The following is a 14,674-nucleotide window of genomic DNA, read 5'->3' on the forward strand; positions in this document are numbered from 1 at the left end:
AGCGCCAGACGATGCCAGAATGCTCGTCCAAGGCGTAAAGACGGGACGACGTCAGAATTGAATGTGGCTTGACGGGTGTGGAGGGTGTGTGTCAACGTCTGGCGGTGCGTTCCACGCCCGCTTCTCGCTGCGCTGTACTGTGATTGACGTGGTGTGGCTGGAGACTTTACAGTGGCTATGTAGCGTAAGCGTAGTGGCAGAAGCGGGCGAGCTTCATACTGGTACAGAAATGGAGGTCTGGCGTTGAGCAGATCACGGATCGTTTGAAGAGAGGTTGCTCTTTTCGATTGCGAGAGCGTAATGATGACGCATTTTCACGACCTTTAGGAAATCGCGATTTTCCGAGGACTTCTTGGCCGCGGAGGGCTGGAAATAATCGACACACCCTGCGATCGCTTTTTCTTCTTTTAAAAAAAGGCACCTCTCGTCAAGAAGGAAGAGCCGACCAAGGTTTCCACAGGGGAGAACGTGGAACTGTGACGTCACGGCGCCGCTCGAATTGAAATTGCCTCTTTGGGATACCTCGTTAGGTAAGCGGGCGGCTGGCAGCCAGAGCTATCCAACCCCGTTTCTTGCGTAAATCGGCGATTCGGGAAGGGGGGAAAAGCACTGTAGCACGGTGCAGTAGACTCGGCTGGGTGCTCTTTCCAGCCTCGATTTTTTCCAACGTCTTGCTCGGACGACTGCAGACTGCTTCCTCGTTCAGTACCCAGTACCTAGCCTGTGGGTGCTGGAATCTGCTGGGGGGGCCAAGGGCTAGCGTCATCTCAACGATCTTGGTGGAACCTTCCAGCACCATCTACCAGATTCTAGCGGCTACAGGCCACTGCCAGCGCTGGCCAGCGGTGCTTCGAAATACAACGGCTTTGTAAGTCGCATCTTCAACAAGATTCTAGAAACCAACAAACATGACGAAATTCGCCGTCTGCCTGGAGGAGGATTTGTTCTTTCTAAAGTATAAAGAACCAGCTTGATTCCCTAGAAGTCCAGATTTTTTTTTCCTTCATCACACACTCACAACAAGCTTCAACCACTTCTTCTATCCTCCTCTCTTATATGCACACTTTCCGCGTCTCTCGCAAAGTCCCAAGAAACAACAACCCCAACTCCAAAAAAATGGCCGCCTTTTTCCCCCGCACCATCTACAACACCGAGGCTTCCTTTACGCCTCTCTTCCGTCTTCTTGACGACTTTGACTCGTACTCGCGCCAGTGCCAGTCTCCTTCCAGCACCAACAACACCAATAAGAGCAGCCAGTGCAAGAAGCAGCAGCAGCAGCACTTTCGCAAATCCACTGCCGTCTCCCACTGGCAGCCCAAGTTTGACGTCCGCGAGACGGCCGACACCTACGAGCTCCACGGCGAGCTCCCCGGCCTCAACAAGAACGACGTGAGCATCGAGTTCACCGAGCCCCAGACCCTCGTCGTCCGCGGCAAGGTCGAGAGGACATACTCGGCGGGCACTTCTCCCTATGAAGCTCCCGCTCCCGCTCCCGCTCCTGTCCAGGAGGCAGAGGCGGAGCCCGCTGCCACTCACAAGGCCACCGTCGCCGATGAGGACGACGTCAGCATCCAGGAGGAAAACGGCTTCGAGGTCGTGAGCGAGTCCAACAACACGGCGCCCGCCACGCCCGAGACGGAAGCCGCCGCCACCGCGGCCGCCGTGCCCGCCGACAAGTCCAAGTACTGGCTCAGCGAGCGCAGCATCGGCGAGTTTGCGCGCTCCTTTAGCTTCCCGGCCCGCGTCGACCAGGACGCCGTCAGCGCCGGCTTCCAGGACGGCATCCTGAGCATCTCTGTGCCCAAGGCCAAGAAGCACGAGACCATCCGCATCGCCATCAACTAATTTTTTTTTGAATTCTCGAAGCGATTCTTTCTTTCTGCAATGATGGATTGTTTCTCATGATTTCTTACAAAGCACTTTCTGCATTGCCCTTGGCGTTGGAACTTGGCACTAGACACTCATTAATAATCTGCTTGTATACTAGCTATCAGAACCAATACACAAAGTCTTGACAAAAAACTTTTCTCTTCTGAAACATGCTTGTGAATGTTGTAAATCATTGGTATAAGTGCTTGAGAGCTGATCAGTACATGCTATCGGCTCAATCTTTTTATACCACCAAAGCAGCAGCCGTCTAAAATGCTGCCTCTTCGACAGGCAAAAATAGCGAAACTTAATCTTAAAACCCTTCTTTTTCATTGTCAGTTTGCCGTTGCCCAGCACGAATGTGCCAGAAAAACACGCCGCTTAAATATATGCAGTGACTCATTATATCCTCCGTCTTTTGCTATTATATTCTCTATTTCATCAATATTTCCCATTTTCTCATTCTTTCTTATCTCCTTCTCCTTATTAGGTCTTTTATTTACCCTGTTCTTCTTATTCTGTCTTTTTTCGCTACCTCGATGCTCAGCACAGAGTGGCGTAATGGCTCACGTGATCTGGCGTTTGACCGGCTAGCGTTGTTGCCTGACCGGGCGCGTTCCAACGCGTTATCCCACAACAACGGCTGATTAATTCAAACAGGCAACCTCTTTGGCCATTTCACGGTCTCAGCTCTGCTTGTCAACGATACAAGCTCACACACACATACTTGTACGACATGGCTGATGAGTATGATGAAATCCAAGCGCCTGAGGAGAGCCAAATGGGCGGCGGCCCCGGAGCTCCTACTCCCCTCAGTGCACTCGAGGTATGTCCCTCTAACGGCAGCGACTCGCTTTAAGGGCGGCTTGGAAGTTACTGACCGTCGATCGACAGGGAATTGCTGGATTGACGAAGCGAGATATTCAACTGGTCATCGACGGTGGCTTCAACACTGTCGAGGCCGTGGCCTATACCCCGCGCCGAACGCTGGAGCAGATCAAGGGCATTTCGGAGCAGAAAGCTACCAAGATTCTTGGTGAAGGTAAATGGTGCAGAAATCATCTGCGCATATTCGATACTAACAGTGCGCAGCCTCGAAGCTTGTGCCCATGGGCTTTACCACTGCGACAGAGATGCACCAGCGACGAAGCGAGCTCATCTCCATCACCACGGGCTCCAAGAACCTCGACACACTTCTCGCCGGTGGTATCGAGACCGGTTCAGTCACCGAGCTTTTTGGCGAGTTCCGTACCGGAAAGAGTCAGATTTGCCACACCCTGGCCGTGACCTGCCAGCTACCCTTTGACATGGGCGGTGGCGAGGGCAAGTGCCTCTACATTGACACCGAGGGCACGTTCCGTCCCGTCCGCCTGCTCGCCGTTGCCAACCGCTTCGGCCTCTCTGGGGAAGAGGTCCTCGACAACGTCGCCTACGCGCGCGCCTACAACTCGGACCATCAGCTGCAGCTGCTGAACCAGGCCGCTGCCATGATGTGCGAGACGCGCTTCTCCCTCCTCATCGTCGACAGCGCCACGGCGCTCTACCGCACAGATTTCTGCGGCCGCGGCGAGCTGTCCAACCGCCAGACGCACCTGGCCAAGTTTATGCGCACGCTGCAGCGCCTGGCGGACGAGTTTGGCGTGGCCGTCGTCATCACGAACCAGGTCGTGGCGCAGGTGGACGGCGGTCCTAGCGCCATGTTCAACCCGGACCCGAAGAAGCCGATTGGCGGCAACATTATTGCGCACGCCAGCACGACGAGAATCAGCTTGAAAAAGGGCCGCGCAGAGACGCGTATTGCCAAAATTTACGACAGTCCCTGTTTGCCAGAGAGCGACACCTTGTTTGCCATTGGCGAGGATGGTATTGGCGATCCTGCACCCAAGGATATGGATAAAGACTAAATGGCGACGTGTTCGCTATAATGTGCTATTAACATTTTGCATTGCTTGCTGGCGTCGGCCGTTATACTTTCTTTGGGCTTTTGCAATTTCTTCTAGACGTCATTGGGGGATTCGCATTAGATTTGATGATAGAAGGCTTCTTTGCAGATTTTAATGATGATTTAATAATGAAAGCGATACTTCATATTGGTATTAAAATTCTTATGCCCTCGTGAAACGTTGAAATCACTGGACTACAGTTGGTGGTACGTACCTGAGCTACCTGAGCTCCACAGAAATCAGCGCCTACATGGAGCGCCGCAGGTGAAATTCTGCCCCAGAGCAACCTCCAACAACAGAGCTCCCAAAAAAGCAGCTTTGCGCCCGCCGACACCAATTCACATCACCAAACGCTCTGCATCGCCCGGCCTCGCGAGCCATCAAACCGCTACCTCAACCTCTACTTAATACACCCCTGGGACGCACGTCGCATGCGCTCCTAGAGCTCCAGGAGGCGAGATGGATTCGGGCGACACGCAGCATCTCTTTAAAGAGACGCGTTTGAACCTCGAGCCTCCCGCCGCGGCGTCCGTCGTCACGATCCGCGTGCCGTCTCTATCTGGCAGTAGCAGCGCGCGCAACAGCAGCAAGACCGATGGCGCGGCCGAGGACGAGACGGCCTTTCGCCGCAGGAACCTGGCGACGTCGACGTCCATCTACCACCGCGAGTGGCACGACACGCCGCGCAACTTTCTCTGGCGCGTCCTCGAGGACGGCCACCTGCTGAGCGTGCGTGCCGCCGACGTCTGCCGCCACGGCAGGGCCGCCGATGCCCCGCTCGTCCTCGACTTTCACTTTGCGGTGCCCATCCAGCCGGGCTGCGTCGCCCTCGCCGACCCGCAGGAGCACGATGCGCTCTGCCTCTTCGTCCTCGACACCTCATCGCATCTCTACACGTTTACGCTGCGGCCCGACCACTTCCGCAAGCGGACGGCCGTCGACGCGGGCCTATCCGACCTGGCCAAGGTGCAGGCCCCGGCGGGCTTGGGCTTCAAGTACCCGCATCGCATGGTGGCCGTGTCGGCCAATACTCTGCTGGTGACGGTCAACGATGGCGGCATGATTCGTCTGGACAGGAATCAAGGCGATGATGGTATGTTTTTTTCCCCTGTGCTTTGGACAGCTCTTCAAGGGATTACGAGCTAACATGATGTAGGCGGGGTCTGGAAGGAGACTTTTTTCAACGTTCAAGGATGGAAGCAAAATCTCCGAAGCTTGCTGCCTTTCCAGGGCAACCACACAATCCGATACGGCCGCACCAGCATGGAATATAGCGCTGCCACTGCCGTCCAGGTGACGGATCTGGGGCTGGATGGCTGCCTGTTTGCGATTACCGTTTGTCTCGACCATCGCATCCGCATATGGAACATCCAGGATGGACAAATCTTATTCACAGGAGATTTGCTTGGTGCTGATAGAACGCCACAGGAGATTGGCAAATGGACTCTGGATCCTTCTCACACCAACCTTGTACAGCTGGTTGGACGCAGCGCGGGACAGAGAATATGTGCCACATACTCACCCATCGGGCCGGGCGAATTCAAGTTTTGGAAGATCGTTGCTAAAGGGCCTCATACGCTTACCTTGGAGGACCTTTTCCCCAAACTTACCCTCATCCCCGAGACGCCTTCATCGTCAGATATATGGACACTGGCGGACTTTGTGCTTACATCGCCCGAGGATGGCAGTATCAGCCTTTGGACATTATGGAAGAACAACATGACTTATCGAGTTCAGCGGCTTGACCTGGATAGAACAAACATGTCGCAGGTCTGGCAGCGGGGCTGGGAAGGCGTTCATTCGGAGACTGGCTTGTTGACTGCTGAAACTTCTGGGCCCTGGGACCCCCAAGATGTCACGGAAAAGTGGCTGCAATTAATTCTCAAGCCCGGAAGGTTCACAAAAGCCACACTCGAAGTGGCTCTCTCCATCTACGAGCGCGGTCTTGGCAAGGCCAGAGAAGGAAACAAGGGACGTGGTCTGGCCGAATCTATTTGCTCAGTGCTCGGTGCTGCGGCATCGTTGGAGAGGGGTGCTGCTGGTGCCATGGACTATGAGCAGTTCAGATCGTCGAGCGAAAGTCAGTGGCGCCGTTTCTACAGACTGCTTATCGAATTGGATAAGCAACGCGGCGAAGCCATCAGCCTGGCTTTCGATCCCGAGTCTGATATTGCCTGGGTTGTCTGCGCCGATCTCGTTTCCGCTATAAGAGAGTGCAGCGATTTGGAGCGCATTTACCACAACCTCAACACCCCTGAGCAGGACAGGCAACAAGAAGCAGCCCTCATCAACTCGGCGCTGTCGTTTGTCGATGGATTCTCGGACAGCTATCTCCAGCTCTGCAACGCTGCCCTTCGACCAGAACTGTTTGAACAGTCCCAGAAGACGGATCTGGAGCGCATCCAGTATTTCTCCGACAAGGCTGGATTCTGGAGAGGCATCACCGACGAGGACTGCACGCAAATCGTCGACGTTCTTGGTCCAAACTTCAATGTGGTCACAGATGGTCTATACAGTGAGGTTCTCGATCTATTCACAACCCCTGTCGCGATGAGGAGCCGGAAGCTTAACAATCCCGTCACCGAATTTGGCCGAAAGCTGCTCATGGCTGCCACACAAGACTGCTTGACGATGCAATGGAACGTGTGCTTCAGCCAGCTCATCCTTCTTGTTCATATGGAGTTTGAGTTTGACAACGAGGAAGATGCTCTTCACCACCGTGTAGATGTCGGCAACGTGTTCCGAAGCTTAGTCGCTGCTCTACGCCGCTTAGCGCTGCTGAGGCACCTGTCTCAAACAGAGCTGTCTGTGCCTCTGTTCAAGCCAGAGAAGGGTGTCTCGCCCAAGAAGAGCGGCGATGAGACGCAGGTTGTCACAGCGCTCGAAGCCAACGTTGGCCACCTGCTTGGTTTCAACAGCAAGAATGAGGTTCTCAGCAAGAGCATCACCGAGATGGTGGCCTCCCTGTGCGCCTCGGATAGCGATATCGAAGTCTCGCCGGCTCTGATCCAGTGCTCGCTCATTAAGAGGCAACGGGCCGATCTGGCTAGCGCCATGACCCCATACTGCAACGAAGATCCATTTTCAGTATATGTCCAGGGTCGTGTCCATCTGGCCCTAAAGGACTATAGCAATGCCGCACACTGCTTTAGAAAGGCTGCCGTCGGAATGAGTAAGTCTACCAAACATAACCAGGCGTTTGTGTGCGTACTGACGATCCCAGGTAACGAACATGCCGCACTTGATCGCCACAGCAGTGGCCTGCTCGACGAAACCGAATGGGCGCTACTCAACAGCGGTCTGCCCCGCTACTACTCGCACATTGTGGCTCTCTACGATAGCGAAAAGGCTTACTCGTACGTCGTCGAGTTTGCACGCCTGGCAATGCAATTTACCTCTGCACGTCCCGACGGCGGCTCGGTCAAAGCCGAGATGCTCACGCGGCAATTTAGCGCTTCGCTCGCCACCTGCCAGTTTGAGCTTGCCCACACCACTCTCCTCTCCATCAAGGACCAGGCGCTCCGCTCCTCGAGCCTGCGCCTCCTCGTCGACAAGATGTGCGAGACTGGCCATAACAGCGAGCTCGTGGCGCTGCCCTTTCCCGGCTTGCAGCAAGAGGTGGACGAGTTCCTGGCCAAGCGCTGCCGCCACGCCATCGACGTGGCGCACGGCAGCGGCGGCGCGCACTACCACCAGGTTCTGTACGCGTGGCGCATCAAGCGTCAGAACATGCGCGGCGCCGCGTGGGTGCTCCTCGACCGCATCCAGAAGCTCAAGCTCGCGGGCGAGGCGGACAGGATCACCGGCGACGACGTGCTTGACACGCCCGTGACGCGGCAGTACCTGCTGCTGATCAACGCTCTGAGCTGCGTCGACCCCAAGCAGGCCTGGGTCTTTGACGAGGGCGTCGTGGGCGCCACCGACGAGGCCACGGGGCTGCCGCAGAAGCGCACCGTCGTCTCGCTGGCGGACGTGCGCAAGCAGTACCAGGATGAACTGGACAGGATCGCGGCGATTCAGAATAACCAGTTTGGATTCTCGGCGGACGATGTCATGGATCTTGCATAAAGGGAGGAATGCGTTTGTAAACTCGGGAGGAGCAAAAAGGCGACCAACATAATGGATCTTGTGGGTTTGTAGATTAACAATTTTAGCTTCTTTTGCGTTTGATTTGCGTTTTTGACGCCGGATAGGTAGTTTTTTTTACATCAACTTGCAACACTGGAAATGAAAGTGAAACGACACTGTTTTATCTTGTGCACGGTGCCGTTTTCGATTGCTCTTGTGCAGTGAATGGTTGTGTTGGTTTTATATGTCTTTATCTAGGGATATATTGGATCAAAAATGGACATTGATCGGTTCCCTGTCCCCATATAGCCCCCCAATAACGCCAGTACGTATGCTAAGCAAGCAGAACTAAAAGAAGAAGAAAGAGAAGAAAGGCTAGAAGTGATCAGAACATTAAAGATATGGCAAGGCGAAAGAGGCTTTCGACTTGGCGGGTCTACGCCGTTTACCCGGCCATTGTGGCCGCGTTCTCGGGTGGAGGGGCGGCCAGGGCGTGGCTATTCTGAGACTCGACTTGTTGGTCGGGGGCCTGGCGGTAGAGGATGATTTCGGATTGCTTAAAGTACCGGCGAGCGTCTGCAGGACATGTCAGTATTTTGCCAGGGAAGGCTCGAGGTATGACGCTTACCTTCGTCGATGAGGACGAGGCTGAGGTAATACCGCGTGGAAAACTTCTTGTTGACGTCGCGGAACGTGGGCGTGAGGTCGAAGCCGCCGAGGAAGAGGCGGATGGGGATGGTCTCGCCGCGCGAGGGCGAGCCGTCCATGATTTCGAAGCGGACGAGCGTCTCGCTCTCGTTGTACTGGTTGGGGGCGGCGCCGGTGGTCTCGCGCCGGATTATGGACAGCTCCATGTGCTTGATCTTGAGGCGGACGAGCAAAAAGTAGATGCGGCCGACGATGACGTCCTTGAGGTGGTACCTGGACTTGCTGTACTCGAACTCAATGTGCAGGCAGTCCTCGATGCCAACGTCCATCTTGATGCTGCTGTTGATCTCGGGCGGGACGCGGTAGCTGTAGACCCAAATGTCCTTTTCGCGGATGACGTCGGCCATGCGGCGCGAGACGGTGACGCGGACAAAGTAGCGCAGCTTGACGTTGATGCCGTTGTACGACTCGTACTGCTTCTCAACGTTTTTGAAGTTGAAGTCGAACGTCTGCGGGTGCTGCAGCTCGCCGGGGGCGGCGAGCTCCTGGTTGAGGGAGAGGAATTCGTAGTGGTTGCCGCGGTCGAAGAACATTTCTACAGAGATGTCTTGTCAGTATCGTGGCAAAGAGTAGCGCACCATTTCCGCAAGAGTCTGGCCGCGGTGCAGGCATGGCAGGCATGGCAGCACGGCCAAAACTCGCCGAGGCCGGGTTGCCCGCCCATTCGCCGTACCTATCGTGCCAATGAATTGCACCTTGATGCCGGTGTGCTCGAGGCGCTTGCCGTCCTTGGGCCGAACCGTCACGCCACCCTTGACCGACTCGCCGTCCATGTACAGCGGCGCCTTTTCGCGGCGGTTCTTGTCGAGCTTGACGTCGACCATGGACCGGTCGTCGGCGGCGTCGAGGACGACGTCAATGTCGACGGGCGTTGAAAAAAAGTACGACATTTTGCTTGGATGAGGACAAAATATCACATGCGCCGCCGCGAGGGAAAGAAAAAAAGACTACCCAGGGATTGTTGAGCTGCAAGTCGTCGATGGGTCGGCCGTACCTGAGGGAGCTCGGAGGGGCGGGAGGTGTAGAGGTGCCTGGAGGGACGTTGTCGTTCGTTGGAGGCTGCGGCTACTGCTGCTGTGGAGCCTCGGGGGGAGAGCTGACGTATGGTTGGGCTGGCACTAATACTGGCATGCGCAAATGACTTGGAGAATGAGAACAAGGACAGCATCTCTGATGACAGTCTGCATTGATGCTGATGTAGACATCTACTGGACATTCGCTGGCAGAATTGAGATGATTGCAATCATGTACGGATTTAAAAACCAGCATTTGCAGCCGCCTGACGACATGGCCCTGAGCCGCAACATCTTTGGCTGGAAACAGACTTGTCACCATAACATCCCTCGGCCAAATTACGATACCATAGTGTAAAATACAATGAGTGGTTATGGGAATCGCTTTCATTTTACCCTCAACCATCTCATCCATCACCGCGCTCAGTTTGGTCTGATCATCCTGAGTTCGAGATCACGTGTTTTGTCACGCCCCGCCGCTAGCCCCCCAGCCGACCGACCGTCTTTTTTCATCGCCAAATGCTCAGCGGGGCGCCGCCGCCCGGGAAAAGGTCGGCACTCCCGACTTTTCGGCCCTCACGTGCACCGAGCCCTAGAACTTTTCTACCCACAACGATTTCGCTAAACATTTCGTTGTGTGTTCCCGCCCGCCCAGCCTCTAGATACCCTCAACCTCACGCCCATTCCACCCCATCAAATACCGGCAGGATGAAGTACATTCATTCCCAGGAGCTTCTGGAGATCCCCCAGGGTGGTATGTGAACGAATTGCCAAATTGTCATCCTTGGAACCGGCGCCGGAGGAAAGCTTGGACGACTAGGACGAAGACGAGAAGAAAAGTTTGAGATGTATATCGGAAAGACGATTTCGTGCTCGACAACACCGCCGACTAGCCACGACGAATGCCCGCTTGGCTCTCTACGATTATACTCGGAGAAATTGTCGACAAATTCACTGTTGGGATAGAAATTTTTGCGACCATGGCTACGGAGGCGCAACATCTCAAACTTTCAACCTCGCTCTCGTCCTCGTCTACCGCTGCCCACCGCCCGGAACCGAGATGAACAATCACCGGATTGCGTAAACTGCTTTACTGACTCTTCCCGCGCGTTACAGTCAAGGTCGCCATCAAGACCCGCATCGTCACCGTCGAGGGTCCCCGCGGCAAGCTCGTCAAGAACCTCGGCCATCTCGCCGTCAACTTTGGCCTACCTACCAAGAACACCATCTCCATCGAGATCCACCACGGCAACCGCAAGAATGTCGCCACCCTGCGAACCGTCAAGTCCATCATCAACAACATGATCACTGGTGTCACAAAGGGCTTCAAGTACAAGATGCGCTACGTCTACGCGCATTTCCCCATCAACGTCAACGTCGACAAGGCCAAGGACACTGGCCTCTGGGAGGTTGAGATCCGCAACTTCATCGGCGAGAAGATCGTCCGCCGCGTGGTCATGGCCGAGGGCGTCGACGTCGCCATCTCGTCTACGCAAAAGGACGAGCTCGTCCTCTCTGGCAACTCGATCGAGAACGTCTCGCAAAGTGCTGCCGATATTCAGCAGATCTGCAAGGTCCGCAACAAGGATATCCGAAAGGTACGATTTTATTCATATTTTGGGGCCGAGCAAGACATGGTTCAATTCAAGTCGGTTTTCTTTTTCACCGGAAGAAAATTATGGACAAGGAAATCCATCTCTTGCTCACTCGCCAATACGGCATTTGGAATCCTGTTCGCTAACAAAGTCACTAGTTCCTGGACGGTCTGTACGTTTCCGAGAAGGGCAACGTTGTCGAGGAGTAAATTATGGACACGGATTCTTGTTTCTTTTGCGTTTCTGGGTCTTACAGGAGAGGCGAAGGTTTACTTGCATGTCATGTAGCAAATGGGCTACATACAAAAATACAAAAGCAAAACAAAATAATCTAACGTCTACTTTCACGTCTACATGATCTGTGTGCACGCGCCCGCGATGCGACGACGACGGCCACATGCGATTTGGACGATGAGGAGTTGGTTGGGGTGCACTCAGAGCGACCAGTTTAATGGAGCATGTCAAGCATGTTGAATATATATACAAATGTCAACATTGAATACACAGCACCATTCTTTAAACGAGGCAAAGCTCTAAATCCATTGGCTTCTTTCTTTCAAATTCTATCAGATCGTTCAAGTCATGTCCAAATGCAAAGGTATGTGCAGCAAAAGCAAATAGCAAAATATCAGCCAACTTCCCAATCTCATACCATATGTTCCATGGCATCATTGCAGTCTTTTTTTCCTCCGCATCCATAATTCATTCCAATTAAAACATCAAGTATAAACAATCAATCAATCCAACGCCCTTGTTCATTTGACAATGAACAAATAATATAAACCAAAATCAACGCATATGCCATGCAACCCAACCGGGCCAGTTCAAGACTGAGCAAGGTGAGCAATGAATGTTCTCAATGTACAGTCGATTGGGATCCTGCGCCCTGCCTGCAAGCAGCGGTCACTGCTGTGAAGAAACACAGAAAGCTTAATCGCGGCGAGACGATCTAGTCGTGTAGGCAGATCTCGTCACCCGGCTGCGGCTGTCCATTCGGCTGCGGCTGTCCCGGCTGGTCCGCGAGCGCCCCGACCGCGCCGTGCGCGCCGTGCGAGCCGTCCTGCGACCGGAGCTAGCGCTGCTAGGACTGACGCCCGTGTAGTCGGAGTAGCTGTAGTACGAGTCCGAGTAGCGCGAGGCGGTGCCCTTGCGCGACGGCGCCGCCTTCTTGTCCTTCTTGCGGAAGTTGAGCAGGGCCAGCAGCGTCGTCGCCGCGGCCGCGATGCCCAGCCACCAGGCGCCGCTCGACTTCTTCTTCTCGTCGCGGCGGGAGCTGACGGACGAGGGACGGTTGCGGCCGCCGCCGAAGCCGAACCAGCCCGAGTGGCGGTCGCGGCGCGAGTGGGCCGAGTTGCTGTAGTCGTCGTACTGGTCGACCTTTTCGCGCTTCTTGCCAAAGATGGCGTGGAAGAGGCCGCGGGCGATGCAGCAGAAGCAGAGCAGGATGAGGAGGCCGGCGGCCGCGAGCGATCCAATGACGATGCCGGCAATGGCGCCGCCGCTCAGCTTGTTGTTGCCCGTGCCGGTACCGCCGCCGCCGCCTCCGGTGTTGCTATCGGGGTCCTGCGTCGCCGTGGACGTGTGGCTGCTGCTCGTCGAGGTGGCCGTGCTGGTACTAGTAGTGGCACCAGCATCTGTTGAGCGGACGCCGGTGCCGGTAATGGTGGTGGTGCCGGTGACGCGATAGGGCGCCGAGTACTGGGTGGTGACGACGCCGTTGGTGGTGACGACGACGGTCGAGGGCTCGCCGTAGCCGGGCTTGGCCGAGCACTGGCCCTTGAAGGCGCACGTCTGCCAGCCGGCGCAGCAGATCTCGCCGCAGGCCTCCCACTCGGGCCGCTGGGGCACGCAGTCGACGCCGGCGGTGGGGGCGGGCGGCGGGAGGAACCAGGTCAGGATGGTGCTGGTGTAGGTGCGCGTCTCGGTCCAGGTGGTGGTGTAGAGCGGCGAGGCGACGGCGCCGTTGACGATGCAGGTGGCGACGTTGTTGGACAGCGTGGTGCAGTGCTCGTTGCCGCCGCAGCAGTACTGGCCGTTCTCACCGCAGAAGCTCGCGCACGTGCGGCCGACGAGGTAGGCGTAGCGGGCGTCGTGGAGGATGTCGCCCTTGATGTTGGGGTAGGGCGAGGCGGAGGTGAGGGTGTTTGTGGTGGCGGCGGCAAGGAGGAAGAGCAGCCGTGTCCGCCACGATGACGAGGAAGGAATGTGAATCCCCATTGTGTGGTTGGGATCTGCCCGAAGCAGACGCTCCGTGGGAGGAGAATCTGTGTGTGTGTGTGTGTGTGGTCGGGCTTTTTTTTTGCTCTCGTTGCGTCTGTTGCGCTGGAATGCGGGAGCGGGCCGCTGCGAGGTCGGTCGGTGACACAACCACTGGGCGGATTGTACCTAGCTAGATAGATGTATGTAGCTGAGGATAGGCTGTGGTTTCGACGCAACACGAGAAATTGAGAATCGCCGTTGGGAAACTATGTAGATGGACAACGGTTTTGATATGACAGCAAAACGGTAGAAAAGATGAAGAGAGAGGGAGAGGAGAGAGAGAGAAAACCGCTACGTGCTGCGGCGTAGGCCTGCATAATGACTTTTAAGAAGGTTGGGTGGTGCGGGCTGCGACGCTAACACGATGGTTCCCAGCCTCCCACTTACAGCGCCGACCAGCCCCTCCATTTCGCGAAACCAAGGCCCAACCAGTCAAGATCTACGACGCCCTGCAAATTTAATTCGACTGGACAAAGGAGAATTTTACCTTGGCTTTTGTCCTTTTCTTTTGTTCCTGCATTGTCCCGCTGATCCCTGTCTAGCGCCAAGCCGGATCCAGGAACAGGTCAAGGTGACATGTCGTGGTGTGTCGGTCTGCTCGTAGTCCATCACTCATCAGGCCCTGAGCCACCTAAATTTTAGTGCCATGTCGCTAGGTAGGTACCTACCTTACCTATAACTCATTACCTAGGTACTAGTTAATGTTTGCCCTCGGTGTTTGGTGTCTTATCGGCAAGGTGATGGTCTCGGGCGATTCAGTCGCCTCCACCTCGTATTTATTAAGCTTGTCTCATTTCGGCTCTGCCAGCGCATAGTACTCCGTACCTACATCATCTTCTATGATTGCTGATTGCTGGTAAAGGTGCTGGCCGTCTCATGAAAACATAACCCGCTCAGGGCACCAAAGGCTGGCGAATTGGGCTCTTAAGTAGCGCCCAATGGGTCAATGCTAGACTAGACAAGAGTGGCACCTGTCTTGTCGCCCAATAACGCCTGATAAGAGTAGATAAACAGTGCCTGGCTGTCCAGCTAGTAACGGTGCACTTATCACCGACAGGCCATCGCATCCCGTCTTCTGCCAGTGGCCGGCCCGCGTCGTCGTGTCACACTAGCAGTGGGGGTGTGCTACATATCTCGATCCGTGCCGCCTACCCTACATTGTTGCTACGAACAAAATCATTCACGACGCAAGAATCTAGAGTTATGAGCAAGCGTTCAA

The 14,674-nt window shown here is 55.2% G+C and overlaps 7 protein-coding genes across 7 annotated transcripts; 4 read left to right on the forward strand and 3 right to left on the reverse strand.

Annotated features, from left to right (window-relative positions):
* Positions 1-51: 51 nt before the first annotated feature.
* LMH87_007195 (uncharacterized protein) lies at positions 52-799 on the reverse strand (the record flags this gene model as incomplete). Its single annotated transcript, XM_056192243.1, has 3 exons — positions 52-175; positions 220-279; positions 717-799. The coding sequence occupies 3 exons, from the start codon at positions 797-799 to the stop codon at positions 52-54; spliced, it is 267 nt and encodes an 88-aa protein (XP_056060482.1).
* A 317-nt stretch (positions 800-1,116) lies between these two features.
* On the forward strand, positions 1,117-1,845 carry LMH87_007196 (uncharacterized protein; the record flags this gene model as incomplete). Its single annotated transcript, XM_056192244.1, has 1 exon — positions 1,117-1,845. One exon carries the CDS (start codon positions 1,117-1,119, stop codon positions 1,843-1,845), a length of 729 nt encoding a protein of 242 aa, XP_056060483.1.
* Positions 1,846-2,605: 760 nt separating this feature from the next.
* On the forward strand, positions 2,606-3,773 carry LMH87_007197 (uncharacterized protein; the record flags this gene model as incomplete). The annotated part of the gene is made up of 3 exons (XM_056192245.1): positions 2,606-2,695; positions 2,764-2,911; positions 2,962-3,773. 3 exons carry the CDS (start codon positions 2,606-2,608, stop codon positions 3,771-3,773), a joined length of 1,050 nt encoding a protein of 349 aa, XP_056060484.1.
* Positions 3,774-4,271: 498 nt separating this feature from the next.
* Positions 4,272-7,880, forward strand: LMH87_007198 (uncharacterized protein; the record flags this gene model as incomplete). The annotated part of the gene is made up of 3 exons (XM_056192246.1): positions 4,272-4,905; positions 4,969-6,984; positions 7,036-7,880. 3 exons carry the CDS (start codon positions 4,272-4,274, stop codon positions 7,878-7,880), a joined length of 3,495 nt encoding a protein of 1,164 aa, XP_056060485.1.
* Positions 7,881-8,325: 445 nt separating this feature from the next.
* On the reverse strand, positions 8,326-9,478 carry LMH87_007199 (uncharacterized protein; the record flags this gene model as incomplete). Its single annotated transcript, XM_056192247.1, has 3 exons — positions 8,326-8,456; positions 8,509-9,123; positions 9,262-9,478. The coding sequence occupies 3 exons, from the start codon at positions 9,476-9,478 to the stop codon at positions 8,326-8,328; spliced, it is 963 nt and encodes a 320-aa protein (XP_056060486.1).
* Positions 9,479-10,309: 831 nt separating this feature from the next.
* On the forward strand, positions 10,310-11,405 carry LMH87_007200 (uncharacterized protein; the record flags this gene model as incomplete). Its single annotated transcript, XM_056192248.1, has 3 exons — positions 10,310-10,355; positions 10,718-11,199; positions 11,355-11,405. The coding sequence occupies 3 exons, from the start codon at positions 10,310-10,312 to the stop codon at positions 11,403-11,405; spliced, it is 579 nt and encodes a 192-aa protein (XP_056060487.1).
* A 721-nt stretch (positions 11,406-12,126) lies between these two features.
* Positions 12,127-13,413, reverse strand: LMH87_007201 (uncharacterized protein; the record flags this gene model as incomplete). Its single annotated transcript, XM_056192251.1, has 1 exon — positions 12,127-13,413. One exon carries the CDS (start codon positions 13,411-13,413, stop codon positions 12,127-12,129), a length of 1,287 nt encoding a protein of 428 aa, XP_056060488.1.
* Positions 13,414-14,674: the final 1,261 nt, after the last annotated feature.

This window comes from Akanthomyces muscarius, chromosome 1, assembly GCF_028009165.1.
Source record: "Akanthomyces muscarius strain Ve6 chromosome 1, whole genome shotgun sequence".
NCBI lineage: Eukaryota > Fungi > Ascomycota > Sordariomycetes > Hypocreales > Cordycipitaceae > Akanthomyces > Akanthomyces muscarius.